The 26,230-nt window shown below is 54.2% G+C and overlaps 2 protein-coding genes across 5 annotated transcripts; one reads left to right on the forward strand and one right to left on the reverse strand.

Moving 5' to 3' along the window:
- Positions 1 to 1,816: 1,816 nt before the first annotated feature.
- Positions 1,817 to 11,317, reverse strand: Gpr108 (G protein-coupled receptor 108). Of its 3 annotated transcripts, none has more exons than XM_057771325.1 (17): positions 11,289 to 11,317; positions 9,637 to 9,756; positions 8,237 to 8,287; positions 7,992 to 8,074; positions 7,115 to 7,239; positions 6,826 to 7,019; positions 6,636 to 6,740; positions 5,012 to 5,145; positions 4,832 to 4,907; positions 4,440 to 4,513; positions 4,227 to 4,344; positions 3,696 to 3,826; positions 3,535 to 3,578; positions 3,243 to 3,292; positions 3,085 to 3,168; positions 2,888 to 3,012; positions 1,817 to 2,280 (listed from the first exon to the last, which is right to left on the reverse strand). In XM_057771325.1, the coding sequence occupies exons 8-17, from the start codon at positions 5,140 to 5,142 to the stop codon at positions 2,208 to 2,210; spliced, it is 906 nt and encodes a 301-aa protein (XP_057627308.1). In that variant the 5' UTR covers positions 5,143 to 5,145; positions 6,636 to 6,740; positions 6,826 to 7,019; positions 7,115 to 7,239; positions 7,992 to 8,074; positions 8,237 to 8,287; positions 9,637 to 9,756; positions 11,289 to 11,317; the 3' UTR covers positions 1,817 to 2,207. The 3 variants fall into 3 exon arrangements, with proteins under 3 accessions (XP_057627308.1, XP_057627307.1, XP_057627305.1); XM_057771324.1 differs by lacking the exon at positions 11,289 to 11,317 and adding an exon at positions 10,365 to 10,517; XM_057771322.1 differs by lacking the exon at positions 11,289 to 11,317 and adding an exon at positions 10,356 to 10,517.
- Positions 11,318 to 12,440: 1,123 nt separating this feature from the next.
- On the forward strand, positions 12,441 to 26,163 carry Trip10 (thyroid hormone receptor interactor 10). Of its 2 annotated transcripts, XM_057772152.1 has the most exons (15): positions 12,441 to 12,530; positions 13,736 to 13,851; positions 13,949 to 14,005; positions 16,486 to 16,633; positions 16,708 to 16,770; positions 17,356 to 17,460; positions 17,546 to 17,674; positions 18,263 to 18,409; positions 18,527 to 18,721; positions 20,021 to 20,188; positions 20,401 to 20,510; positions 24,068 to 24,200; positions 24,399 to 24,544; positions 24,922 to 25,040; positions 25,742 to 26,163. In XM_057772152.1, exons 1-15 carry the CDS (start codon positions 12,507 to 12,509, stop codon positions 25,888 to 25,890), a joined length of 1,809 nt encoding a protein of 602 aa, XP_057628135.1. In that variant the 5' UTR covers positions 12,441 to 12,506; the 3' UTR covers positions 25,891 to 26,163. The 2 variants fall into 2 exon arrangements, with proteins under 2 accessions (XP_057628135.1, XP_057628136.1); XM_057772153.1 differs by lacking the exon at positions 20,021 to 20,188.
- Positions 26,164 to 26,230: the final 67 nt, after the last annotated feature.

A 26,230-nucleotide genomic window follows, 5' to 3' on the forward strand; every position in this document is an offset into this window, starting at 1 on the left:
CCATCTATAAGGCTGTGACAACAGCTTCTTTCCGAGGTCCGTGTGGGGCTTGCGGTACCCAAATTGGCACAAAAAGATGGGTGCGGGGTCAGAGTCCAGCCACTGGGCACCCCCACAACCCTCCCCTGCAGGTCTGATCCTGGTCTCCAGAGACAGTGAACCACACCTTGCAGACAGAACCCTCAGGTAGGGGCCTTATACCCCCTCCCTCCTCTCCCTTCTCCTTTGGATTTGTTCTGTTTTGTTTGCACATTCTCACTGCACAAACCAGGTTTTCTGAAGCTCACACTCCTGCTGGCACCTGAGGCACTGCGAGGACAGGTGTGAATAGGTGTGAATGCTATGTATAGGGCTTCACCTCCCTGCCCTCCGCTCCAGCTTACCCCGTCCCAATTATTATTTTTATTTTGTGTGCTTTGGTGTTTTGTCTGTGTATGTATCTGCAAGGGTGTTAGAACCCCTGGAACTGGAGTTAGAGTCTTGAGCTACCATGTGGGTGCTGGGAACTAAATCCAGGCCGTCTGGAAGAGCAGCCAGTGCTCTTAACTACTGAGCCATCTCTCCTACCCAGGATTTTTTGTTCTGTTTTGTACTTTGAGACAAGGTTTCTCTGTGTAGTCCTGGCTGTCCCAGAACTCACTCTGTTGACCAGGCCTCTGCCTCCCCAGTGCTGAGTGCTGGGTTTAAAAACATGTACCACCACGGTGGTTTAGTTCCCTGTGAGGATGCTGGAACCCACTAGGGTGCCCTCATCGTTTCCTTTCAGATCTTCCTTTCCACTGTCAGGACACATGCACAAGTGGTGAGCACTAGGGTGTGCCCATCTTTGGAGTGTGATCACCGTGTCTACTTCCGTGTGCCCAGCTGCACAGTGCCCTGACCCTCCTCTGATTCCTTCATGGCTCCCTTGGGCCTGGCACAAAGCTTCACAGTCTGTTCTTAGGACTCTGCCTGCTGTTGCCCTGTCAGAATTGGCCTTGCCTCCCACCACCCCCTTCCATACCCTCCCCAGCCTGTAGTGCTTCCGGCTGACTGGGCTATTTGTTCATCTGGTTTGCAGCTGGTCTCACTTCCTTATTGTGGAAGCTTCAACCAGGGCTCTGGCCCCTCCTTATCCCCCGACCCCCACCATGGTGTCTCTGCACTCTGAAAGACATTCCTGATATCCTCAAGGAAGGGCAGAGACAGCCATCTTGAAGAACTAATAGTAAGGGGGTCTCCAAGAGGCTAGGACAAGGTTGGTGCTGGACCCTTAGGGCCATGAATATCCATTTCTACATGAACAGATCTCTTTAGCCCAGGCTAGCCTCAAACCCTAGTACTTTCCTGCCTCAGTTTCCTGGATGTTGGAGTTAGAGGCTTGAGCCGCCACGCCCTGCTATTAGTTCTCTCTGTGGCCTAAGGTCACAGGCAGTCAGTGGCTGCGTCTGCTGTCCCTTGGGTTTTGAAACAGGGTGTCTTGAGGGCCAGGGCTGTGGCCAGGGCCAGGGCTCTAGTCTTCCCCACTGCCCTAGTGGGATTATAAGCACACAGGCCATCTTCATGGAGGCTTTGGGACCTGCAGCAAGCACTTTGCATTCCCACAGCTCAGTCACATGCTCGGGCCTGTTTTCAGAGGACACTGGTTTGTCCACACCTTCCAGACGTCTGTGGCTGGGCCAGTCCCTGTGGGAACGTCATCCTGGGTCTGGTGACTTGAAAGACCCTTGAGGGTTGAGATGGGAGGGGGAACTTGGTCACACGTTCCCCAACAGCCAACCCAGGGCCTAGGACAGCATTGTCAGACCATCCTCTCCTCACTATGAATTCTGTTTTATCTTTATCTTTATTTGTCTACTGATCGGCCCAAAGTTTCATGAGGAGCTCCAGAGGATGACAGGCAAGTGCCACCACCCGGACTGAGGATCCAGGATCTGAGATCATAGATGCAGCTCATCTTAGCCCTCAAACCCCTGAGCATCAGGAAACTCAAGAAATGGGAAAAAAAAAAAAAAAAAAAAAAAGACCGGTCCTTATTGTACTGAAAGGCTGAAGAGGACAGGGATGCAGTGTAGGAGGGGGAGGGGCATCTTTTCTGGAAGGCTCCTTGGGGTCCCGTGTCTTGTGTCCCTGTTGGCAGGAGCCCCTAGGGCTCCCTGCACACCAGAGGACAAGAGCAGGTGTGCAGGGTGCAGAAGAACTGAGGGTGGCGGCTGGGTGAAAGGAAGTCACAACAGCTCCCGGCCACTGGCTGTCTTGTTGACTTTGGACAGGCCTTCCCGAAATCCAGAGTCTGTCATCCTGGGAGAGGCACACAGCAGAAGCAGGGTCCAGCAGCTGAAGGGACCATCCCAGCCCTCTATCCCCAACCAGACCTAGCCCCTGTAGTCAGTATGTCAGTCTTAACCCTGCTGTCAAATCAGCCTGGCTCCGACCACTCCAGAGTGACCAGGTCCGGCCCAGCTGGTCTCTCAAGTTTCCCCAGTGCAGGTGACAGAGCCTACCACTCCAGAGTGACCCGGTACGGCCCAGCTGGCCTCTGAGGTCTCCCGGGCCAAGGTGACAGAGCCTACCACTCCAGAGTGACCTGGTCCGGCCCAGCTGGCCTCTGAGGTCTCCCGGTCCCAGGTGACAGAGCCCATCACTTCCTACCAGAGCTCCAGTTCGCCCAGAGTGACTCCAGACCTGTCAGCCCTCTAGGTTTTGCACCCTGTGGACCACCTGTCCTTCAGCTCCTCAGCACACCCCAGAGGCCATCTCCAAGCGCCAAAACTCAGACCAGTTTGAAGACACCCACACCCCACCTTTAGTCCTTTTTGGCCCCATACACCCATGATTCTGTCTAGCCACAGCCCCAGAAGCAGCCTAGGTCTAACCCTAGCCACCCCCCACCCCATAGCTTGCTCACACTTGCTCCATCTGTACATCTTCCTCATCCTCTTGGGGCAGCTGCAGGTAAGGGTTGTCCCCAGCTGGCTGGAACTTGTAGCCGGTGAGCACGAAGAAGGCCAGCGTGGAACTCTCCACCAAGAGCTAGGAGCCAGGGCATAGGATCAGGGGGGACTCCCTGGCCACCCACCCTACTGGGGACCCTGCTCTGCTCACCTGGTACAGCCACTGCCACTGGAAGGGCACAGCCACACGCAGCAGGATGGCGATGATGCGCGTGAAGTAGATATAGCAGATGACCTGGGCACACACGGGGCACGGGGTCAGGGGGAGGGCCGTGGGGAGTCAGGCCTGGGCAAGGGCGGGACTCCTACCATGACGTAGTAATGTCGGAACAGCTTCAGCTTGGCCAGGTTCACTGCCACTGTGGGAGGGCACAGAATGGGGGTGGGAGGTCAATCAAAGTAGGAGGGGAGGGCAACAGAGGAGGGGACAGGGCTGGGAGGCAGTTCCAAGGCTATGGGATGAGATGTAGAAAGAGCAACTGGCAAGGGGGAGTGCGGGGACAGAGGACTGAGACACAAACACAGTCATGACCACACGGGGCCCTGGCACCTGGTGTCAGAGAGAACACAGGGCTGGGAAAACCTTGGGGAGGGGCCTCACCCTTCCCATCAGTGCCGGATGCGTCCTGTAGATGCCGGATGGACCTGGAGCAGGAGGAAGAATGTGGGAAGCGAACATGACCCCAACCCCGTAAACAAGAGTCTTCTGTGGGGTAGTGGGGGGGGCCTCGGCGGGGCTGAGGGGCAGGGCCGGCTCCTCACCACACGACTGGGAAGAGGATGGCACCGCAGCAGATGAGATCCACCAGGAACAAGATCTCTTTCCAGAGTCCGTAGTCACTGGCACCCTCCTCACGGGACTCGATGACAATGTATGCAACATTAGCCAGGACCTGTGGGGTTAGTAGGGTACCACCCGATTTGATTCCCATCCTTTTGCTCCTGTCCACTAAAAATGAACGACCAAATCCTATACCACCATGGACTTCCCTCCCTGTACCCCACCCCAGCATCCCTCCCCTACCCCACCCCAGCATCCCTCCCCGTATCCCACCCCAGAATCCCTCCCCTACCCCACCCCAGCATCCCTCCCTGTAACCCACCCCAGCATCCCTCCCCGTACCCCACCCCAGCATCCCTCCCCATACCCTACCCCAGCATCCCTCCCCTACCCCACCCCAGCATCCCTCCCCATACCCCACCCCAGCATCCCTCCCTTGCATCAATCCTTAGCATTCCTCTCTGAATCTCTCCCCATGTCTCCACTCTCTCCTGAGGAACCCACACACATACCTGCAGGGGGATCACAATTCCAAAAATCTTCTTCTCCTTGTCCGACAGCATATACTTCACAAAGGCCCAGCCTGAGCCGATCAAGGCAATAGTGATGAAAAGAAGGGCACCTTTCAACCTGGGGAGCGAGGGTGGGGGAGGTCTGGTGATGAGGTGGGGGCCCAGCCCCCTCCGCCTGCCTCCCCCACCTGTGGACAGAGCTGGGTGACTCACAGGTGTGTGATATAGTGCATGACGGCGAGGCCTTCGATGGGGTGGCCTTGGCTGTTGATGAAATAGTAGTTGATCTAGAGGCAGGCAGAGGGACAGGTAGTCAGAGAGAAGGATGATTGGGTGGAGGGCAGCTCAGGGGCAGAAGTGTGGGATGGTCGGGTGATTGGAGAGGGAAATGCAAACAGCCAGTCGCCACGGATCCCCTCCACCATGGGGGCGGTCACAGCTGGTGGGCGACGGTTATGATATGGTGGACACTCGGCGCTGGACCAGCGGATGGTCCTGGAGGGTAGGCCGTGAGAACTGAGCTGAGATGGACAGGGCGCGCAGGCGGACAGATGTCCCATCTCACCATCCCACCCTTGTGCCGCCACCGGGCCCTGGTTGCTCACGCTGTGGAAAAGCAGGGAGACACTCTTGGTGAACGCCAGGGCTGCCATGAGCCAGTGGATCTTAAAGACACTGTATCTGCCAGAGGGGGAGATGGGGAGGGAGAGCACCATTGAGATCAGGAGGTGAGGCCCTCAGAGAGGAGGGGCGGGCAGGGTGGGGAGGGCGGGAAGGTGCTTTACGTATTCTTGCAGAGCAGGGACACCCAGAAGATGCCAGCAGCCAGGAAGCAGGCAGACATCGTCAGGTAGAGCTTGAAGAGGGGCATTTCTGCCGCTGACAGGAAGCCTTCCGGATTCTTCTCTCGGATCATCACCTGGAAGTGGGGAGGCAGGTGGCCTTGCCCCTGTGGCTCTAGCTCTGGGTTTCTGGAGAGTTCCAGTCTCCGGCTCATCCACTTGCCAGCTAGAGCCTCAGTTGGTCCCATCTCTCAAATGGGTACACAGCCATACTCCAGAAGCAATAGAGGACCAACACACAGGGAGGACCCAGTCTTTGTACAAAGTGACAAACATTTGCACAGGACCTGCCACATTTCCAGAAGATTGGGGAAGGCTGGAGATGTAAACCAAGGACACAGAGGTGTTACATGGTGTCGGTGAGGGGCCACCCAGGAGAAAAACGACTCATAGTATCCAATACAACCTACCCATGTTGTGACTGGATCACTTAGGCCAGTGGTTCTCAGCCTTCTTGATGCTGTGACCCTTTGAATATAGCTCCTCATGTTGTGGTGACCCCCAACCAAAGAACTGTCTTGTTGCTACTTCATAACAGTAATTCTGTAATTTTGTTACTGTTCTGAACTGTACTATAAATATCTGATACGCAGGATATTTGATATGTGGCCCCCAAAGGGTCGAGACTCAGAAGCTGAGCACCACTGATCTAGGGCATACTGTGTGATTCTGTTTATGTGTGTGTGCATCAAGGACAACTTCAGGCAGCCATCCTTTGAACACACGTGAAGGCAGGAAGGAACAACTCCTGTAACCTGCCCTCCAACCTCCACACGCGCTGCACACACACTCACATCCAAAATACATGGAAACCGGGCCTACAGGTTGTTCGTGACACGGCTAGGGAAGGTGCTTGCCTTGCAATCGTGAGGAGCTGAGTTCAGATCCCCAGAACCCACATAAAAATCCTAGCATGGCAGTGCAGACAGGAGGATCCCCGAGGTCAGTCAGAGACCCCGTCTCCAAAGACTAGGTGAGCTGGCGGTGGTGGCACACACCTTTACTTGCAGCACCGGGCGGAGGCAGGCGGACCTCTGTGAGTTCGAGGCCAGCCTGGTCTACATAGTGAGTTCTAGGCCAGCATGAGCTACAAAGTGAGACCCTGTCTCGCAACAAGAAAGCAGATGTGGAGATGGCCAGCATCCTGAGGAACACCGCTGGGGGCTGACTGTGAGTTCCTGTGCACACCATACAAGTTCCCCTGCACAGATGAATGTGGACACACACATACACACACACACACACGTTCTGTACACACCTGAAATAGACACACCTCTGTCTTTCCTTAAATACTTCTGATCAGGACAGTTGCATACCCTAGCTTACATGCGTCACCAAAGTCCAACAGAGGACTTTAGGGAGTTCATCCAAGAGCTGGCAAGATGGCTCAGTGGGTGAAGAAGCTTGCGGCCAAAGCTGATGACCTGAGTTTGACCCCTGGAGCCCACAGGTGGGAGAACTGACCCCTCTGACCTCCACACATGTGCTGTGCTGCATGCCCCCCCCCCAGCACAGGATGGAGACAATGCCGGCCAGGTGGGCGGGGCGCCTGTCCCTGGACACTCACGGTGAGGTCGAACGGATGCTCCTTGCCAGGAACGGAGTTGCGACAGTTGTGGAAGATGAGGCTGTACTGGCCCTCCTCGTCCCTGGAGCCAATCACCACGTGGAACTAGTCACAGGGAGGGGTCTCAGGAGGGTCCTCCAGCAGGGCAGGGCAGGGCAGGTGGGGACATGCAGGTGAGGCAGGTACTCACGCTGAAGTTGTAGGAGTCGTTCAGGTGGCCCAGCCCCAACACCAGCTCCGTCTCCTTCCCACTGGGGTCCTGCGTGGGCGGATGCCTCTGTGGCTGGCCCTCTGTTGAGTGTCCATGTACCCCCGGGGTAGTTTTCTCTCCTGAAACATGGGGTGCTCCAGGCTTTGCCTGACCTTCCTTGACTGCAGAGGTCTCTGTAGGGGATGGGTAAGCGACTGTCAAAAGACAGACAGGCAGAAAATTGGGGTGCATCCAGGGCAGCTAGCTCCGCCCAGCCTCCTGGACTTACCACTGCTCCCCTTAGGGGTGTCTGCTGGCTCTGACTTCAGGAGGCTCGACTGGGCAGGGGCGTCAGAGAGGAGACCAGGGGAAATGAGCAACTTCCTCTGCTCTCCAAATTTTAGGACTTTGACCCTTGGGTGAGGGAGAATAGGGAAAGGGAATGGTGAAGTCTGTGGCCAGGTACACCACATATGTGGATGCCCTCCTGAAGGGGTTGGAGAATCACCAAATCTTAGCATCTGGCCACCACCCATCAAGGTAGTGGGTACATTCTTGGTTGTCTGTAATAGCAACTATCGGTCTACTGGGAAGGACAGACATATGGCCTGGTCTGTGGGCAAAAGGCCCAAGGTACTAGACAGACAGAGGCAGTTCAATGTCAGCCTGGATTACAGAGTGAGTTCAAGGCCCAAACTGGTAAAACGTATTGAGACCCTGTCTTAAAACAAAAAGTACAAAGAGGGTTGGAGTCATGGTTCAGGGGTAAAGTTTCTCCACAAGAATCCCTCAGTGAGGAGTTGGGGAAATGGTCAGGGTGGAGCCCTACCTAAAATCCCACAGTGAGGAACTAGGGGCGTGGTCTGGGTGGAGCCCCGCCTAGAATCCCCCAGTGAGGGGCTGGGGGCGTGGCCATGGCAGAGCCCCCCCCTAGAATCCCCAGTGAGGGGCTGGAGGTGTGGTCAGGGTGGAGCCCCGCCTAGAATCCTCCACTGAGGGGTTGGAGGCGTGGTGAGGTTATAGCACTAGCCTACAATCTGTAAGGCAGTAGGTTCAATATCCAGTAGCATGCGTGTGGGTGCACACATACACACACAAACACATGCTGCTTTCTCCCTAGGGCTGTGGAGCTTGGGGGGGGGGGGCGGTCCTCTGTCGCCACTCACTGCAGGTCCTGGATATTAATGAGGAAAAGGACCAGGAAGTTGCTGCTGTTTCTCTCCAGAGGACATCCGTGCAAGTTCCGGCTCTGGGGAGTGGACAGAGAGGACCTGGGTTACAACTGTCCATGGGTCTAGCATAGTTCAGCGTGTTATCCATTCATTCACCCAGGGCTGTAGTCTTTACAGGAAGAAGACAGGCCCTCCACAGCATGTTAGTTCCCTCATCCCCTCTGATGCTCGCTACTCACCGAGTAGGAGTGAACGCTACCAGATCGAACCCGACTCAGGCTGAACCCCACCTGATGGAAGGAGAAAACAGTGAGGGGCTTCCAAAACACCCTCTGCAGCAGAAGGGAGGCAACCTAGTTCTGCTCTGCTTTGAGAGCGGTGCTCGTAGGCAGCCCTGGCTGGCCGGGCTGGTGCCCAGGTTGCTGTAAGACTTGCATAGATCCGACTGCCTCAGCGTGTACCGCCACTCTGGCTCCTCTCCCAGGTACTCAACACCCACCACGTGCCAGACGCTCAATGACCTGCTCCACCAGACTCCCAGTGCTCATGCAGAGCGCACTTCCTCTGCGAGCGTTTTCACAGCCTGATTGGTTTACCCACCTACAACGCCAATGGTGCTGGACAGGGTAGGGCATGCACTGTCATGGGCTATGGAGACTGAGGCAGGAGGGGCTTGATTTTTAGGCGAACCTGGACGACATGAGACCCAGTCTCAAAGCAAACTGCCAAAACAAGGCTGACTGGGCATAGTGGTGCACACCTTTAATCCCAGTACTCGGGAGGCAGAGGCAGGTGGATCTCTGTGAGTTCAAGGCCATTCTGGTCTACACAGTGAGTTCCAGGACAGCCAGAGCTACGTGGTGAGACCCTGTCTCAACCCCTCCCCCCCACCGAAAACAAGAAAGAAAAAGTAAGGCTACTATGAACCAGGAATCCATATTGCACCTCTTGTACCAAGAGGACACTGGTGAAGAGGGGGAGGGGAGGGTGTAAAAGAGGTTGGGGAGGACCAGAGGGAAACAATGTCTCCTGGACACTGCTGCTGCTGAACTCCCAGCAGCCCCGGCTGTCTGCACTAGATCAAGTCAGTCAGCATTTCAGCATGTAGGGAAGAGGGGTGCTTGAACCCTGACACCTAGCTGAGAAGCTATGGACAGCTGGTGGGCCCTGGGGGAGGGACAGCCAGTTTTCTTGAAGGGTATGGCCCTAGATAAAAATAAAAAAGGTCTGGGTGATCTCCGAGCCTGTGGCTAGCTTGGTCTACACAGTGAGACTACGTCTTTAAAAACCAAAAGACATGGAACTTGGAGGAGTCCTGGAGAGGAGTAGGGGGGTACGGCCAGAATACATTATGTATGTGTGTATAATGTGTTATGTTACAAAGGGGCTGAGGTGGGGTGGGAGTAGCTCAGTAGTGGAGCACCTGTGGGGATCTCCCAGTGTGGGGCTGGGTAACTTGATCCTCCTGCTTCAGCCAGCAGGGACACCAAGGAGACACTGTATTCATACCCAAGTGACAGGTGGGGAAACTGAGGCTCAAGAAGGCTATGGGACTTGCCATAGATTCCCATGGGTGAGGGACAGGGCGAGGGCAGGATTCCAGAACTTGTGCACTGAACCCTCCCGTAAGCCTTCTCACCTTTGATGACTTCTCTTCTGTCTCCTGGAGGCCCAGGCGAAGCAGACTCAGTTCCACTTCTAGAGACCCATTGGCGTAGAATCCGAAGCTGTTCAGTTGGATGTCAGCTCTCTTCTCCCCCTGCAGGAAACCAGAGAGACCGTGGCGGCAAGGGCACTTTCTCCAGTTCCCAAAAGCCTCCGGACATCTTTTATTCAGGGCAGAAGCACGTGAGAAAGGCTTTCCGGATGCAGGGCAGTGGCGGCGGTGGTGGTATTTCTCTGCTTCAGTCCCTCCCAGGCAGCTACAGGGTGTGTTTGAGTGTCCAGGTGAAACCCTGACACCCCCATGAAAGGCCCCATGTTGATGTGCACTACCCTGAGAGTGAGGTACACATGCTGGTATGATTAGTTTCGACTTAACAGAAAACTTTTCGATTCTATCTGGGCTAAATTTTCAAAGTAGTTTCCCCAACCGCCTATCGAAGTTAACTCCAGGGAGATGCTACCAGGTACCTCCTCTTCCCAGGAGGTCCTATAGTTGTTACCTAGGGTCCCCCGGAATTTAAAGGGCCAGGAGTCAGGGGTCCCGGGAGATGGAGTCCCGCCCCCTAAACCAGGCTAATCTACTGCGAGCACCGGGTGGGGGTGCCCGGGACGAGACCACTCACGGCCTGCAGTGGGGGGTGCGAAAGTTCTATTTAGAGGAGCTAGTGGGGAGTAGGGCGAGGCCAAGCCTACGAGGCTCACTGTGAGCACCAGCCGGTGGATGCGACCTGAGCAGCCGCTCAGCATCAGCACCAGCAACGACAAGCGTCCCCATCCGCACTGCGCTGGGCTCCCACCGTCGAGCCCCCTCCTCTCGCTCACTGCCATCTCCGGGGCTACGACTGCCCCACGACACCGCCTCTGACGCCTGATAGGGCCCGCCCACTTTTCAGCCAATCGTCGCACGATATGGCCGGGTCACCCAATTACCAACTGAGACTTATTTGATGGACAGAAGGCCTCCCAAATGGGCGTGCTTAGTCCTTTCAGCCCCTATTTCATGTTGTCCAATCCCTAGACAGATTGTTCCAGATGCAATTTGATGAACAGGACGACTCACCAATGATCTAGGAACTCATATTCGTTCCTTAAAGCGGAATTCCTTCTTCAACTCTTAACGGCCCAAGACTACATTACCCAGAACTCAGGGAAAGCTGATTCAGGCACGCAAAACTACAATTCCCAGTGTGCCCAGGGACGCACTTTCGTCCTCCCCCCCATCCTCCACCCCACCCCCACCCCCAACCAAAACGTGGCACCCGGCCAGAAGTAGAGCTTTTGGTAAACATAAGCATCTGTTGAGGCTTGCCCTGTTCCAACTTTCCTGGGCCACTGAGAAGCCTAAAATTCTTGACCCTATACTGACCTCTGATCCCAGGCCGAGTGCCATTGTAGGTCCCACCTGCAAGACTCCGCCCCAGGCTTAACCCCCTTGCAGCAGCTGAGCCCTAACTTCAAACTGAAACCCTGACCGCTTTCCATTCCGATCCTAGGCACCTCATCCCATTTTACACAGCGGGCCCTCATGTTCTATTGAGCCCCTAGATCTGGACCCCAGTTGTAAAGTCTTCAACTCTTTACTAAATTGCTGACTCTGGCGCTAAACTTCCCTTCCCAGTTTGATACCTTATTCTCGTCGGGCCTCTGACTCCTCTTCTTCCCTCCTCCCTCCCCCATGCCCCCACCTGGTTTTGCATCTGGGAATTTAGCCCTCAAGCAGCCAGCAGGTGGGGCTAAGGTTCACCAGAGCCTCATTTCCAGCCGGGCTCCAGGGCATTTTTTCTCAGAAGTCCGGACTGCCCTTCTCTTCCATCTGAAGCACTAGGGGATGTTTTGAGATTTCTTCAGCAGCGGAGAAAGCACCTATGACCCGGGAGAGTGGGGGTGGGAGCCACCAGGGCCTCTTCCCTTTCATCTGGGAGCCTCAAGGGGATTTACAAGGTGTGAAAGGACTTTTATGGCTGAGAGGACCCGAACTTCTGAGCCTCAGGGCCCTAGAGTCTAAACTGGCAGGAGGGGGCACTCCATGGGAATCCCGTGCGCACTCCATGGGAATCCCGTGCGCAGTACTGATTGGGCCTCAGTGAATGAGGCTGGGAAATGGGCAATCATGTGCTAGCATGAGCTGGTGTGTGTGTGTGTGTGTGTGTGTGTACGTGCGCCCGCGCGCGCGTGTTGTAATTCAGAACTGAGGCTCCAAGGGCAACCTGTCCTCAGTTTCTCAGAGGAGGCTCTGGCGGGGAGGAAGGGAAGTCAGATTGCGGTGGGGGTGTGCGCTAATGGACCTGGCCTTGGCTGGATCGAAATCATCCCATCTGCTCTGTGGCCGGAGAGAACCAGACCATTAGTGGGACGAAATAGAGATTTCTGGAGCCTAGTTGGTCCCGCAAAAGCCTAGTGACTGACCGCAGGTTTTCCCTGCCATGGAATCGGGGAGAAGTGGGAAAGACTCCTTGGGTTTGGGGCTTTGATGTTTTGATCCTTTATAAGAAATGCGAAGTTAAACGGAAAGGATGAATAGTTTGGGATGGCAGAGAGTAAATGGGGGTACAGGTTGGAAAATAAATCGAGGCGTCCTTTAAGGAGGCCCAAGGCCCTTTAAGGGAGGGCGCGGCATCCTTTGAGCTACTCCTCATTGGGCTCCGCCCTTAGGAAAGCTCCGCTGGGGGCTTGGTGGAGCGGGGGCGTGGCAAAGAGCGAAGGGGCGTGGCGGTCCAGTCTAGTGGGCGTGACCTGGTGGCGGGGCGGGGCGGGGTTGGGCACACTGCCCTAGGGCTGAGTCTCCGGTGGAGGGTGGCGGGGACCCGGGCAGGAGGCGGTGGCGTTCTCGGCGGCAGGACCAGCATGGATTGGGGCACCGAGTTGTGGGTGAGTCCTTTACCCCCAGCTCCCACGGTTCTCCCTTGCTGGGGTCCTGGTCTCTCCGCTCTTTGTCCCCGATGTACCATTGCCGGGACTCCGCGGTTTCCCCTGCAGCTGATCCCGTGAGTCCCCGCCCTCTGCCCTCAGCACTCTCTTTCAAAAGTTCCTTTGGGACTTTCTAGATGCCCAGAAGGCCCTAGGGATACTTTGCCTAGAGCCGGTATAGGGAAACTGAGGCACAGAGTTGAGAATGAGGCCATCACAAGAAGTCCCTGGACCAGGCCAGGAAGGGGGGGACAGCTGGGCGAGGTCACCTATTTTGAGCGCTCTGGCCTGGCTTGGAGGCTAATCTTACGGCCCCTGGGTCCCTGCCCGTCTCCCTCGCCTCTCCAGCTGGGAGGGGGAGGGTACCCTTTGGTCACCTTCTCTCCCACGTGGGGCCTTACCCGGTTGATTCCACCCCCACCACCACCCCCCACCGCGCTTGCAATTGCCCTTAAGGGCTTGGGTCGCTGAGGGGGAGGGGAAGGGGGGGCTGCAGAACTTGGCCCCGGGCGCTGGGCGGAGCCACCCCTTACCCGCCACTTAACCTCACCCAGGAAGCCCTCGAAGTTTCCCTGAATCTTCGGACTATTGACCCCTCCTCTTTCTGGAGGCGGTGGAGTCTTCGGGTGTACTGGGGGTGAGCCACTGAAGTGGAGGTATCACTGAAGCAGGGGAAACTGAGTCAGTCACTCATAGGAGGATCCCGGGGAGATCATGGAGAATGGGGAAATCTGGCCATTGAAGTTCCCCGCTTCCACGCACTTTTAGTTACACAAACCCTTCCCCTCTGTGCCAAGCCCGCTTAATTTTCCGGAATTTGGGGGGATTAGGGGATTTGGGGGAGCTGGAGTGCCTTAGCCTCCTCCCAACACCCTTGCTTGCCACTCCGACTCCGCGAGACCCCGCCGTCCGGTCTGGGGCCCTGGCCCTGTTGTCCAGGCCCTTCCCGGGAGGAGGAGATGGGGGTTCCCGCCAGCTTCCTGCCTCCCCCTGCGCCACGCCGGGGCGGCGCCTGGGGAAGCCAGCCAGTCCTTGCTGGAAAGGCTGAGCCACGAGGTTGTGTCGTGTTCCGCCTCCCCTTCCGTGCATCGGGTCGCTGGGGCTTCGGTAGCCCCCCCCCCCACCACCACCAGGTGACACTGACCCTCTCCAATCCCTGCAATCAGGATCAGTTTGAGGTGTTGGAACGCCACACGCAGTGGGGGCTGGATCTGTTGGACAAATACGTGAAGTTCGTGAAAGAACGCGCCGAGGTGGAGCAGGCTTATGCCAAGCAACTCCGGTGAGCACGAGGGTTGGTGCTCTCCGCTCTGGGATTCTGCAGGGAGCCAGCGGGAGTGCCAGGTTCTTAGCCTCCCTGCCTCTGTGCCCACCTTTAGGAGCCTGGTGAAAAAGTACCTTCCCAAGAGACCTACCAAAGATGACCCCGAAGTCAAGTAAGAATGGGAAAGACTCCCTGGGAGATGGGGTCGGGCGTGGGGCGTGGGTCTCTCTCCTTCCCAGAGGCCGCTCCAAGGTGCACCTCCAGTCCTATCGCCTGTTAAAATTCTGGGTGACCCGAGGTGGAATTTATCCCCTTCCAGCAGAGCGCCCTTTTTGTTTTGTAAATTCTCAGCTTAGCTGAGTTTTTGTGGTAAGTAGATTTTTACTTACTCTTTTTCTAGTTTTGGGGGCAAGATGCACCCACAGATGCCATAGGACACTTGTGGGAGTCAGAGGACAGCTTGCCGGCCCTTTCCTCACCATGTGGGTTCCAGGGATCAGACTCAGGTCATCGTGTTTAGCCGCAAGCACCTTTTACCTGTTAAGCCATCTAGTTGACCCTAGCTTTAACTTTGCCTCCTTGTTTTGGTTCTTCTGTTACTCCCTCCGTAGCCAGGACTCATCTCTAGTGAGGCAGTCCTTGAGCTTGGGCCAGTCACTTTTATTGCCTGTTTTCTAATCTGCAAAGGCTCTGATGGCTGTGATGCCTACTCCATCTGGTATGTGCGAAGATGAACTGAGTTTATGTGTCTAAAAGTAATGGCCAGCCGGGCGGTGGTGGCGCACGCCTTTAATCCCAGCACTCGGGAGGCAGAGGCAGGCGGATCTCTGGGAGTTCGAGGCCAGCCTGGTCTACAAGAGCTAGTTCCGGGATGGGCACCAAAGCTACAGAGAAACCCTGTCTCGAAAAACCAAATAAATAAATAAATAAATAAATAAATAAATAAATAAATAAATAAATAAAAGTAATGGCCAAAGCCGGGTATGTCAGTGCATAGCTGTGATTCTAGCACCCTTGGGTTCTGGGCTAGCTCACCTATACTGGTAGCCAGTCTATAGGTATTTCCAGGAACTTTTAACTGCATTCCGAAACCTTCCCTTTAAAATCTAAACGGTGACCTGGGCATATGGCAAATGCTTGTTATCCCAGCACTCTGGAGGCCAAGGCCAGGAGATTGAAAGTTCTAGGACAGTTTGGGCTACATAAGCGAGACTATATTTTTAGTAAATACGTAAATCAAAATTTTTTTTTTTTTTTTTTTTTTTTTTTTTTTTTTTGGTTTTTCAAGACAGGGTTTCTCTGTGGCTTTGGAGCCTGTCCTGGAACTAGCTCTGTAGACCAGGCTGGTCTACGAACTCACAGAGATCCGCCTGCCTCTGCCTCCTGAGTGCTGGGATTAAAGGCGTGTGCCACCATCGCCCGGCCGTAAATCAAAATTTTAATCCAAAAATTAAGATAGTTGTTTGTGATAGCTGGTTAGATTGGTGGTGAATGATACTCCGCTCAGTGATGAGGGTTTTCGAGGCTTGGAAAGTGTGTGTGCGCAGTCTCATGTAGCCCGACCTGGCCTCAAACTTGCTATCTAGCTCAGGACTGATCTCCCTGCCTCAGACTCCAGAGTGCTTGGGTGGCGGATGTGAGCCACCGTACCTGTTATGCTGGCGGTGGAGCTAGGGCCTCACGCATGCTAGCGGGGCTCTCTACCCACTCAGTGCCTCCAGCTCCAGACTCTGAGGATTGAAAATGAACTAACAAAACAAAAATGTTCCTTTCTGGAACATTGGCAGACTTTTTTTGGTCATTGTGTTTACATCGTATGAGGTTCCCTGTGTCATCTAGGGGAGGGTCTGTGCAAACCCTGCTGTTCATCGAAGACCTTCAGGATCCTTTGCTTTGGTACCCTCTAGGAACCCTAGAAATGGTTGCCATGGCTACTGAAGGATTATTGTATTCATACCTCTCACTGTAAAATCTGATGAGGGGTGCTGGGCACGGTGGCTCAGCTCTGTGATTTCCGCAGTCAGGAGGATGAGGCAGGAAGAGCAAGGGTTCTGGACTAGCCTGGGATATGTAGCCAGACCCTGCCTCAAAACCTAAATAAACAAAAACAAACAAAAATTTGATTCTAGAGTTCTGCCACCAGCCCCAGGGGAATGACACGTGTAAGATATCAAGGCTGAGCATGGTGGCACACAACTTTAATCTCAGCACTCAGGAGGCAGAGGCTGGTGGGTCTCTGTGAGGCCAGCCAAGGCTTCATAGTGAGATCCTATCTCAAACAACAATAAAGATGTTGTAACCCTTATGCCTCCAAAAATTTGATTTGCAAAATGCATCTGAATTAAGGGCTGGAAGTTATAGACACAGACTTGGTTCTCCTTGGGAGCGAATGTAGCCCAAGACTTCCGTTTTATTTTGTTTTTGTTTTTTGTTTTTCCTTTCTCCTCTCCTTTGTCTCTTTCCCCTACAATCATCTCTCCCTTCCTTTCTCCTTCCCTCCCTACCTTTTTCCCTCCCTTCCTCTCTTCCCAGGATCTCAAGTAGCCAAGGCTGGCCTCAAACTCCCCATCCTCCTGCCCGGCCCTGGGATGACAGGCAGCATTCACACTTGCCCCTCTCTGGTCCTGAGCCCTGCTTGTCTCCTTCCACCAGGTTCAGCCAGCAGCAATCCTTCGTTCAGCTTCTCCAGGAGGTCAATGATTTCGCAGGCCAGCGAGAACTGGTGGCCGAGAGCCTGGGCATCCGAGTGTGTCTGGAGTTGGCCAAGTACTCACAGGAGATGAAGCAGGAGAGGAAGATGGTGAGTCCCCTTCCACCCATGCTTGCTGGGGGCCCTGTGGGAACCTCGCTCAGGGTCTCCATTTGTTTGCACAGCACTTCCAGGAAGGCCGGCGGGCCCAGCAGCAGCTGGAAAATGGCTTCAAGCAGCTAGAGACTGTGAGTGAACATGGGGGCAGCTGGTAGCTCAGGCCCAGAGAGCTGGGGGGGGGGTCGCTACTCATGTGTGACCAGGCCCCCTTTCCTCAGGGGTACTCAGCACACCTATTGTGCCTACACCTTTTATTTTGGGATGGGGTCTCATGTAGCCCGTGCTGGCCTGGCCTTGAACTCATGTGTCTGTGTGTGTGTGTGTGTATGTGTGTATGTATGTATGTGTGTATGTGAATGTATGTATGTGTGTATGTGTGTGTGTATGTGTGTGTGTCTCCAGGACTACTCTTCTCTGGAGTCACTTCTCTTGTTCCACCTCTGTGGGGTTTTGGGAATATGCACTCAGGTAGTCAGATTTTCTTGACAGGCATTTTTACCTGGTGAGCCATCTTTCTCGTTCTATTTTGGTTTTTGAGACAAGGTCTCATGTGGTGGTCCAGGTTGACCTTGAATTCCTGATCCTCCTGCCTCCACCTCCTTAGTGTTGGGTTGGGGTAACTGCCTGATACACAGCTCCCTGTAAACCTAGACCTCCTCGCCCTGCTCCTGGGGGAAGGCACGTCCTTCATCCTCCTTCTGTCTCTTGTGTAGAGTAAGCGGAAGTTTGAGCGAGACTGCCGGGAGGCCGAGAAAGCTGCTCACACCGCCGAACGGCTGGATCAGGATATTAATGCCACCAAGGCAGATGTGGAGAAGGTGTGTATGTGACAGGCTGGTGCCACTGGAGTAGGGTGAAGCCAGTGCCTGACTATGACCTCCACCTTGCCGTCCCACTTCTCAGGCCAAGCAGCAAGCCCACCTTCGGAACCACATGGCAGAGGAGAGCAAAAACGAATACGCAGCCCAGCTGCAGCGCTTCAACCGAGACCAGGCCCACTTCTACTTCTCACAGATGCCCCAGATATTCGATGTGAGCACTTGAGTTAGTTAACGCCCACACCGCTGTCTGCGCCCTAGCTGCCATGTCCCGTCCCTACCTCTAGAAAGATTGGAGAACACCTACAACTCTAGTAGTCTGGAGGCAGAGGCAGGAGGCTAGCCAAAGTTCCAAAGCCAGTCTGGTCTACATAGCGAGTTTCAGGAGAGCCTGCCTCAAAGGGAGGGAGAGAAGGAAGGGATGGGAAAGGGATGGGTAGATAGAAGAAAGAAGCGAGAAAGGGATATCAATCTTTGCTTTTGAAACTCCTGTTCCTCCTTCTGAGCCCAGCTCTAACAAGTTCTAGCCCTCAAATTTTTCCCAGTCGTCTTCCCTACTCTCTGTCCCAACCCTGGTGTTAGGATTGTCTGTGTTGCATGTACTTTTCGTTCCTTATAACAACCTCTTTTGAGACAATTTTTTCTGAGCTCCTGGCCCTGCGACTCTGACCCCAGCCCCTGGGGTCGTGAGGGCAGATGATTCTGTCTTAAGCTCTTCAGCCTGGGTTTGGCGGGGGCTGATGTCTTCAGCCTGGAGGTGTTGGCAGGGTTGGCTCACCCCATGCTCTTCTTGGCTCTCCAGAAGCTACAGGACATGGATGAACGCCGGGCCACCCGCCTGGGGGCCGGGTATGGGCTCTTATCCGAGGCTGAGCTGCAGGTGGTTCCCATTATCGGCAAATGCTTGGAGGGAATGAAGGTGGCTGCCGAGTCCGTGGACGCTAAGAATGTGGGTGCTCGTCGTGGGCCCAGCGGGATGAAGTGTGGGCTGAGGGGGGGCGGCTCCCCAAAAGGAGCTCCTTGAGCTAGCCGCTGGTTGTCCCTCATTCCTTGACCCTTCCCACAGGACTCGCAAGTCCTCATCGAATTACACAAGTCAGGATTCGCCCGCCCTGGCGACTTGGAATTCGAAGACTTTAGTCAAGTCATGAGCCGAGTGCCCTCCGACAGCAGCCTGGGCACCCCGGATGGCAGGCCTGAGCTCCGAGCAGCCTCCAGCCGCAGCCGAGCCAAGCGCTGGCCTTTTGGGAAAAAGAATAAGGTGGGGTCCGGAGCTCTTGGGGTGAGGAGTGGGTGGGAGGGGGTGACAGTCGGCCGAGGTCCTCACTGAGTCAGCTCCAGCCACATGGAACGCCGAGTCCTGGGGCAGGAATTTTCCTCTTGGCTGTGGGCCCGGGCTAAAGGGAAGGAAAGAGGAAGGCCAGCCTGCTAGCCCACTGGCTGGCTTGCGAGTCCCTCTGAGGATGAGAGGGGACGTGGTAGGGAGCCTGTGGCATTTTCTGCTGCATCCTGGGACCCTTGAAGAGCTCATGTTGGCCTCACAGCTGTGATGTTGCCCCCCAATCCCTCTCCCTCTTGTGCATTTTCTCCTTGGGAGTTTGACTTTTAGGGTCCAGTGTCTACCTTGACACCCCTTGTTTATCTCTCTACAGCGGTTCCTTCTTTAGTGATTCCTTCCCGTCACTTTATTCTTTCCATTCCACTTAAGACTCTGAGACCCCTCTTACCTGGCACCCGGCACCCCTCCTCCCAAGCCTGGACTTCCCAATGTAGGCAAGCACTGGCTACCCCCCTGTCTGTCCCCTTTAGCCTATATGTCTGACCACCCTGAGTCTTTAAAAAAATTGTTACATTTATTTATTTATGTATATCATGTGTATTTGTATGTTTGTGCACATGTAGTGGTCACAGGAGGACTATCAGGACTCCAAGTCCCTCCTGGGTCTCAGGGACCAAAGTCAGAGTTGTCATGCTTGGTGGTTGCAAGCCTTTTTCATACTGGATCATTTATGTGTCCACAGCCTTTGCTTAGGCTTGCCCCACTACCTTAGAGACGGTGAGCCCAGAAAGCAGGGCAGAGAGGAGCATGGGCACCTGACCTCCCTGGGTGCTGCAGGAGTCCTTGAGACTCAAGGGACACCTATCTGCCTCGTAGCCTTTTAACTTACTGGATTTTTTATTTATGTATGTTTTGGCACGTGTGGAGGTCAGAGAATAGCTCATGGGGATCAGTTCTCTCCTTCCGTACTGGGATTTCAGAACCCAGGACTTGGCAGCAAACCCCTTTCCCTGCTGAGCCCTCTGGCTGGCCCTGGCTCCCCATCTCCTGTCTTCCCTGGCACCTCCCAGGTCTTCCATTGTTGCTTTTACAGGTGTTTTTCTGTGTGATCTTACAATTCAGTTGTGATTTTTCTTATCATTATTTTCCCTCTTTCTCCATTTTTGTTTTTCCTGTTTCCTGTGTCCCGTCCGTCCATCCTTCCTTTCGTCCATCCTCCGACTACATCCTCGCGCCTCCATCCCTGACTGGTCCCCCCATTTCCCTGGCCCCCACCGGTAGCCGCGTCCCCCATCCCTGTCCCTCCTGGGGGGTCACCTACCCTCCACATTGTCTGATGGATCCCCGTCCCCCCGTTCTGGCCGCGACCCCTTGGCCATACTGAGCGAGATCAGTAAGTCGGTCAAACCGCGGCTAGCATCCTTCCGCAGCCTCCGAGGCGGCCGTGGGGTAAGTTGAGGCCGGATGGTGGGACCCTGGGCTCTTTCCTGCCGCCTGCTGGGTCGTCCTCCCCCATATTCCAGCTTTGCTGTATGCATGGCCTCGCTCCCCAAAAGCCCTGACCGGGGAGGAAGGTGGACCTGGTATCTCAGGAGCGAGAGAGGCTCTTCAGAAGTTTAAGGATCCCAAATCCCAAGCTCAGCCCTTGTTTCACCTTGCAGACTGTGGTCACTGAAGATTTCAGTCATCTGCCCCCAGAGCAACAGAGAAAGCGACTCCAACAACAGCTGGAAGAGAGGAACCGGGAGTTGCAGAAGGAGGAGGACCAGAGGTGAGCATGTGCGGTGGAGGAGGCAGGAGATGAATGTGGAATGAAGCAGGGATTCTTGTCTTCTGGGTGTGTGTATTGCTGTAAAAGCTATGCTGGGCCAGAGGAGGAGGTCAGCATCCTCTTCACTCTGTCTGGGAGGCAGGGTCTCTCCTCACACTGGAACTTTGTATCTGGTTGGCAGCCAGTAATGGTAATCGCTGGCTGTCCTGTTTCTGCCCACCAAGGTAGCAGGTGATGTGTGGCTGTACCCAGCTTGGAACTGGGTGCAGGAGTCAGAACTCAGGTCCTCAAGGTTGCTCAGTAGGTGCTCTTAACTACTGAGCAGTCTCTCCAGCCCCCTACCTTGTCCTTTTGCTTGTTTGTTTGTTTTTGAGATGGTGTCTCCCTATGTGGCCCTAGCTGGCCAGGAACTCTTGATGAAGACCAGGCTGGTCTTAAAATCACAGATCTCAAGTGATGGTATTAGAGACTTTGTCCATCACGATACCGGCTTCACATGACTTTTTATGAGACAGGGTCTCACAGGAACTTGGGCTTGCTGAGTGGCAAGTCTCCTTTCTCTGCCTCCCCAATGCTGGGACTGCAGACATGAGGTCACATGCTGGGCTTTGTCCATGGAAGCTGGGGGTTGAGATTAGGACATGGTGCCTACATGGTGACCACTATTGACTGAGCCATTTCCTGGCCTCATCTGATGGATTAAAGGAGATTCCTGTCACACAGCTGGGTGTGGTGGTGCCTGCCTGTAATCTCAGCATTCAGGAGGCTGAGGCAGCAGGGTCATAAGTTCAAAGCCATCCTGGGCTTCTTGAGTCTCCAAACAGTGAAGAACTGAAATGTAAAAACAGGAAAGAACCGGTTACTTGTCACTGCAGCAGATGGAGGTTTGAGTGCTTGTGCATCATCTCCCCCCCCCGCCCCCGCCGCTCCACATCGCTGAGCAAAATCCAAGAAAAATCTCTGTCTCATTTTACTCCATTTCTGCTCTCAAAAATGCTCTCACTGGGCTGACTCAATGACTAAAGGCACTTGCCACCCAAGCTGGAGGACTTGACTTCAGTCTCAGATGGTAGAAGGAGGGAACCCACTCCTGCAGCAAATTGTCCTCCGACCTCCAGACACGTGTGGTGGCTTGTAAGTGCACACATAGGCAGGTGTAATAGGAATTAAGGGAACAGATAAATTAGAGATTCGCTACAGTGCCAACTCAGGTTAATATATACTTGGCTGCAATTATAGTTTCTGTGACAGGGCTGTCCTCTGTAGGCTAGGAACCACCCTCAGCAGCACTGGGGCATTCTAGACAGGATTCTACCCTTTGCCACCTCCCCAGTCCCCAGCACCTCTATGGGGGAATTCCAGGTAGGGCTCCACCCCTGACCACGCCTCCATCCCATCCCTAGGGGATTCTAGGCGGGGCTCCACCCTGACCACACCCCCATTTGTTTCCTGCGGGATCCTAGGCCAGGCTCCATCCCTGGCCACGCCCCAACCCCTCAACGAAGGATTCATTTACTTATTTTTTTTTTAATATTTATTTATTTGCCGGGCGGTGGTGGCGCACGCCTTTAATCCCAGCACTCGGGAGGCAGAGGCAGGTGGATCTCTGGGAGTTCGAGGCCAGCCTGGTCTACAAGAGCTAGTTCCAGGACAGGCATCAAAGCTACAGAGAAACCCTGTCTCGAAAAACCAAAAAAAAAAAATTTATTTATTTATTTGTTATGTATACAATATTCTGTGTGTATGTTTGCAGGCCAGAAGAGGGCACCAGACCTCATTACAGATGGTTGTGAGTCACCAGGTGGTTGCCGGGAATTGAACTCAGGACCTCTGGAAGAGCAGGCAATGCTCTTAACCACTGAACCATCTCTCCAGCCCCTCATTTACTTATTTTGAGACTAGGTCTGGATAAGTTGTCTAGCCTGTTCTGGAACTTCCAATTCTCCCCTCTGTCTCCCAAGTAGCTGGAATTACAAAATCGGGACCTAGGCTCAGATTCAAAGATTTTAGTAGACTGGAAAACAAAGCAAAAAGCCCAGGCGGTGGAGTCTTACCTCATTAATGCCAAGACAGCTCACCGTCAGGAACTCTGTCAGTCTTGAGTCACCGTGCGATAGGAGGGAGAGAGCTGAGTTATCTAATGCTGGATAGCAAAATATTAACGCACAAAAAATCCGCCAGACAAGAAAATCTTCAGTCATTCTTTCCAAGCAACAAAACCTCTCCCAGCCCAGTTACATAATAGGGGTGACGCCGACCACTTGTTAGCAGGTGGCTGGCCAGATTCTGTTTGGCTGTTCACATGTGGCCTTCTTTGCAGAGTGGAAATCATGGGACTTCTGCCATGCTTGGAGTTTCAAGCAGCCTGGACGTCCTAGTGGAGTGGACTGTCTGCCTGCCTAGAATCAGAAGGCTGGCTTTACAGCTTACTCACTTTATTATTTTTTTATTTTGTTTTTATTGATTCATCTATTTTGTGTATGGGCTTACTTATACATGCCACGGTCTCTGTGTGGATGTCAGGTGACAACTTGCCCTAGTTCCCTCCTTTGAATACACGGATTCCTGGTCAAACTCAGGTTGTCAGGCTTGGTGGCAATTGCCTTTATCTGCTGAGCCCTCTTGCTGGCCCTTATTTTTATGTTTTATTTTGAGACTGGGTTCTTGCTAAATTTTCCAGGTTGGCCTGGATCTTTAGTGTGCTACCATGTCTGGTTTATTTGTTTAATTCACATGTGTCCTTGCTTGTGGCGACCACAGGACAACCTTGAGTATTGTGTTTTAGGCGTGGTTTGGGTAGTTTGTGTGTGTGTGCGCGCACGCATGTGCATGCCTGTGCACACAGGCAGCTGTGCACAACCCTGCATGCACAGAGCTCTGAGGATCTCATGGTGACTGCTCTATCTCTCTCACTCCCTGGAGATAAGGTTGCTTGCTGAACCAGCAGCCAGACTGATAGCCAACAGGTCCGAGTTTTCACCTCTTTCTGTCTCTGCCCCTATAGTGCTTGAGTTACAGGCATCTATGGGAACTGCATCCAGATTTTTACCTGGGTGCTGGAGATTCAAACTCAGGTCCTTAGGCTGGCGCTCTTACCACTGAGCCATCTCCCCTGTCTGAGATGGGGTCTTTGACTGACTAGCAGCTCAGATGCAGCCAGACTGGCTGGCCATCAAGCCCCAGGGATCTTCCTGTGTCTGCGTCCCCAGTGCTGGGATTGCAAGCATACAACACACCACCATGCCTGGCTTTTTTACTTAGACTGTGGGACCCAAACCCATGTCCTCACACGTCGGCAGCACGCGTGTTACCCACTGAGTAATCTCTACAATCCTGTTTTGATGTTTTTGAGACCAGCCTCATTAAGTCACTCAGGTTAGCCGAGGCTGGCCTTGAACCTGCTGTCTTCCAGCCTCAGCTCGTGGTGCTGTGCCCAGGCACATTTGAGCCCATGACCAGCATCTTTCCTTTCCTCGACCCTGTTTTTCACTTGTTAAGGTCACAGGAGTATGTGCTTTCCTTCCTGTCTGTCTGTCTGTCTGTGTGTCTGGTCTCAGGGAGGCCCTGAAGAAGATGAAAGATGTATATGAGAAAACACCGCAGATGGGCGACCCTGCTAGCTTAGAACCCCGCATTGCTGAGACCCTGGGCAACATCGAGAGACTCAAGCTGGAAGTGCAGAAGTATGAGGTCAGAGGGATGCCCTGGGGAGGGGCGGGGACAGCCTGAGCTGAGTCACTGCCGGGTGGGGACAGGGATAGGACCTAACTAACTGTCTTTTGTCAAAGTTTTGGGTATGCGTGGGTGATGTCAGAAAAGGTCCCTAGTCCAAGAGTGGGCCGACCTCAGTACCCTGGAGCTCATGCTGTGATCCCCAACCAACCCTAGGCTTGGTTAGCAGAAGCTGAAAGCCGGGTCCTCAGTAACCGGGGAGACAGCTTGAGCCGTCATTCCAGGCCCCCTGATCCCCCAGCTACTGCCCCACCTGATAGCAGCAGTAGCAGCAACAGTGGATCCCAGGATAATAAGGAGAGGTAAGCAGAGAAACCAGAAGCAACTATGAGGCCTGAGCTTGGTACAGCACTGGCCTAGAATCCCCAAGTGAGGAGCTGGGGGCGTGGTCAGGGTGGAGCCCCACCTAGAATTCCCAGTGAGGGACTGGGGGCGTGGTCAGGGTGGAGCCCCACCTAGAATCCCCAGTGAGGGACTGGGGGCGTGGTCAGGGTGGAGCCTCACCTAGAATCCCCAGTGAGGGGCTGGGGGCGTGGTCAGGGAGGAGCCCCACCTAGAATCCCCAGTGAGGGGCTGGGGGCGTGGTCAGGGTGGAGCTCCACCTAGAATCCCCCAGTGAGGGACTTGGGCTGGCTTAGATGGAGAGTCAGGCCCTCATCTTTCTTCCATGTCCAAGCAGCTCAGAAGAGCCCCCTTCAGAGGAAGGCCAGGACACCCCCATCTATACTGAGTTCGATGAGGACTTTGAAGAGCCTGCCTCCCCTATCGGCCAGTGTGTAGCGATCTACCACTTTGAAGGTGGGTCTGTATATGAGTTACCGTTTCTTGGCGGCAGGAGCTTAGTGTAAAGGCTGTAGCTCAGTGGGAGGGTGCCTGGCCCGTGTTCAGTCCCCAGTACTGGCCAAAGGAAGGACCTGGGGAGTCAGTGTAAGGAGTTATTTTATTTTTTTTAGGTTTTTTTCGAGACAGGGTTTCTCTGTGTAACAGTCCTGGCTGTCCTGGAACTCACTCTTGTAGACCAGGCTGGCCTCAAACTCCTAGAGATCCGCCTGCCTCTGCCTCCCGAGTGCTGGGACTAAAGGTGTACTCCACCACCACCTGGCTATCTTTTATTTTCAAATATTCTTATTTATTTTTTGTGTGAGAGAGGTCAGAGGACAGCTTCCAGGAATGAGCATGCGCATCCTGGGGACCAAACTCCGGTTGTCAGAGATGGCGGCTAGCGCCTTTTCCTCCTGAGCGGCCTTATAGGTTCTCGATTTCTCAGTTTTACTCATTCCGGGACCCCAGTCTGTCCACATGCCGTGTGGGGCTTCCCGTCTAAATTCGCCCAGTCTAGAAACTCCTTCACAGATATCGTGGAGGTTTATCTCTAGGGTGGAAGAGGTGCCGAAGCTAACAGCGCTAACCTTCGCACCAGGGCAGGTGCGATTGCTCGGAGCTGTGACTTCCGATGTCATTCACCAAACCTGACCTATCCCCACCCTACTCCCCAACAGGATCCAGCGAGGGAACCATCTCCATGTCGGAGGGGGAAGACCTCAGTCTGATGGAGGAAGACAAGGGTGACGGATGGACACGGGTCAGGCGGAAACAGGGAGGCGAGGGCTATGTGCCCACCTCCTACCTCCAAGTCACGCTCAACTGAACCCCACCAGAGCGGGTGACGAGGGGCAGGGCTGTCGGCTGCTGCTTCTGGGCCACAGGGGGCCCCCAAGACCTTGCACTTTATTCCTGCCCTCGTGGCTTTTGGCTGAGACCTGTGTAACCCGCTGTCCCCTCTCTTCCACCCCACCCATCACCCTCCAGGGACCCACTTGTGCCTTCCTGCGTGGTTGTACATATTCTTCATTTAAGACCTCTCTTCCTGCCGCTCGGCTTGGGCCAAGTTTTGTTTTATATTAAAAAGTATATATAATTACATAAAGTTCTTGGAGTCTGTGCCTCCAGTATTGGGGATGGACCCTCAAAAAGTACCTCAGTGGAGA

The sequence above is a fragment of the Chionomys nivalis genome, chromosome 6, assembly GCF_950005125.1.
Source record: "Chionomys nivalis chromosome 6, mChiNiv1.1, whole genome shotgun sequence".
NCBI classification, from domain to species: Eukaryota; Metazoa; Chordata; class Mammalia; order Rodentia; family Cricetidae; genus Chionomys; species Chionomys nivalis.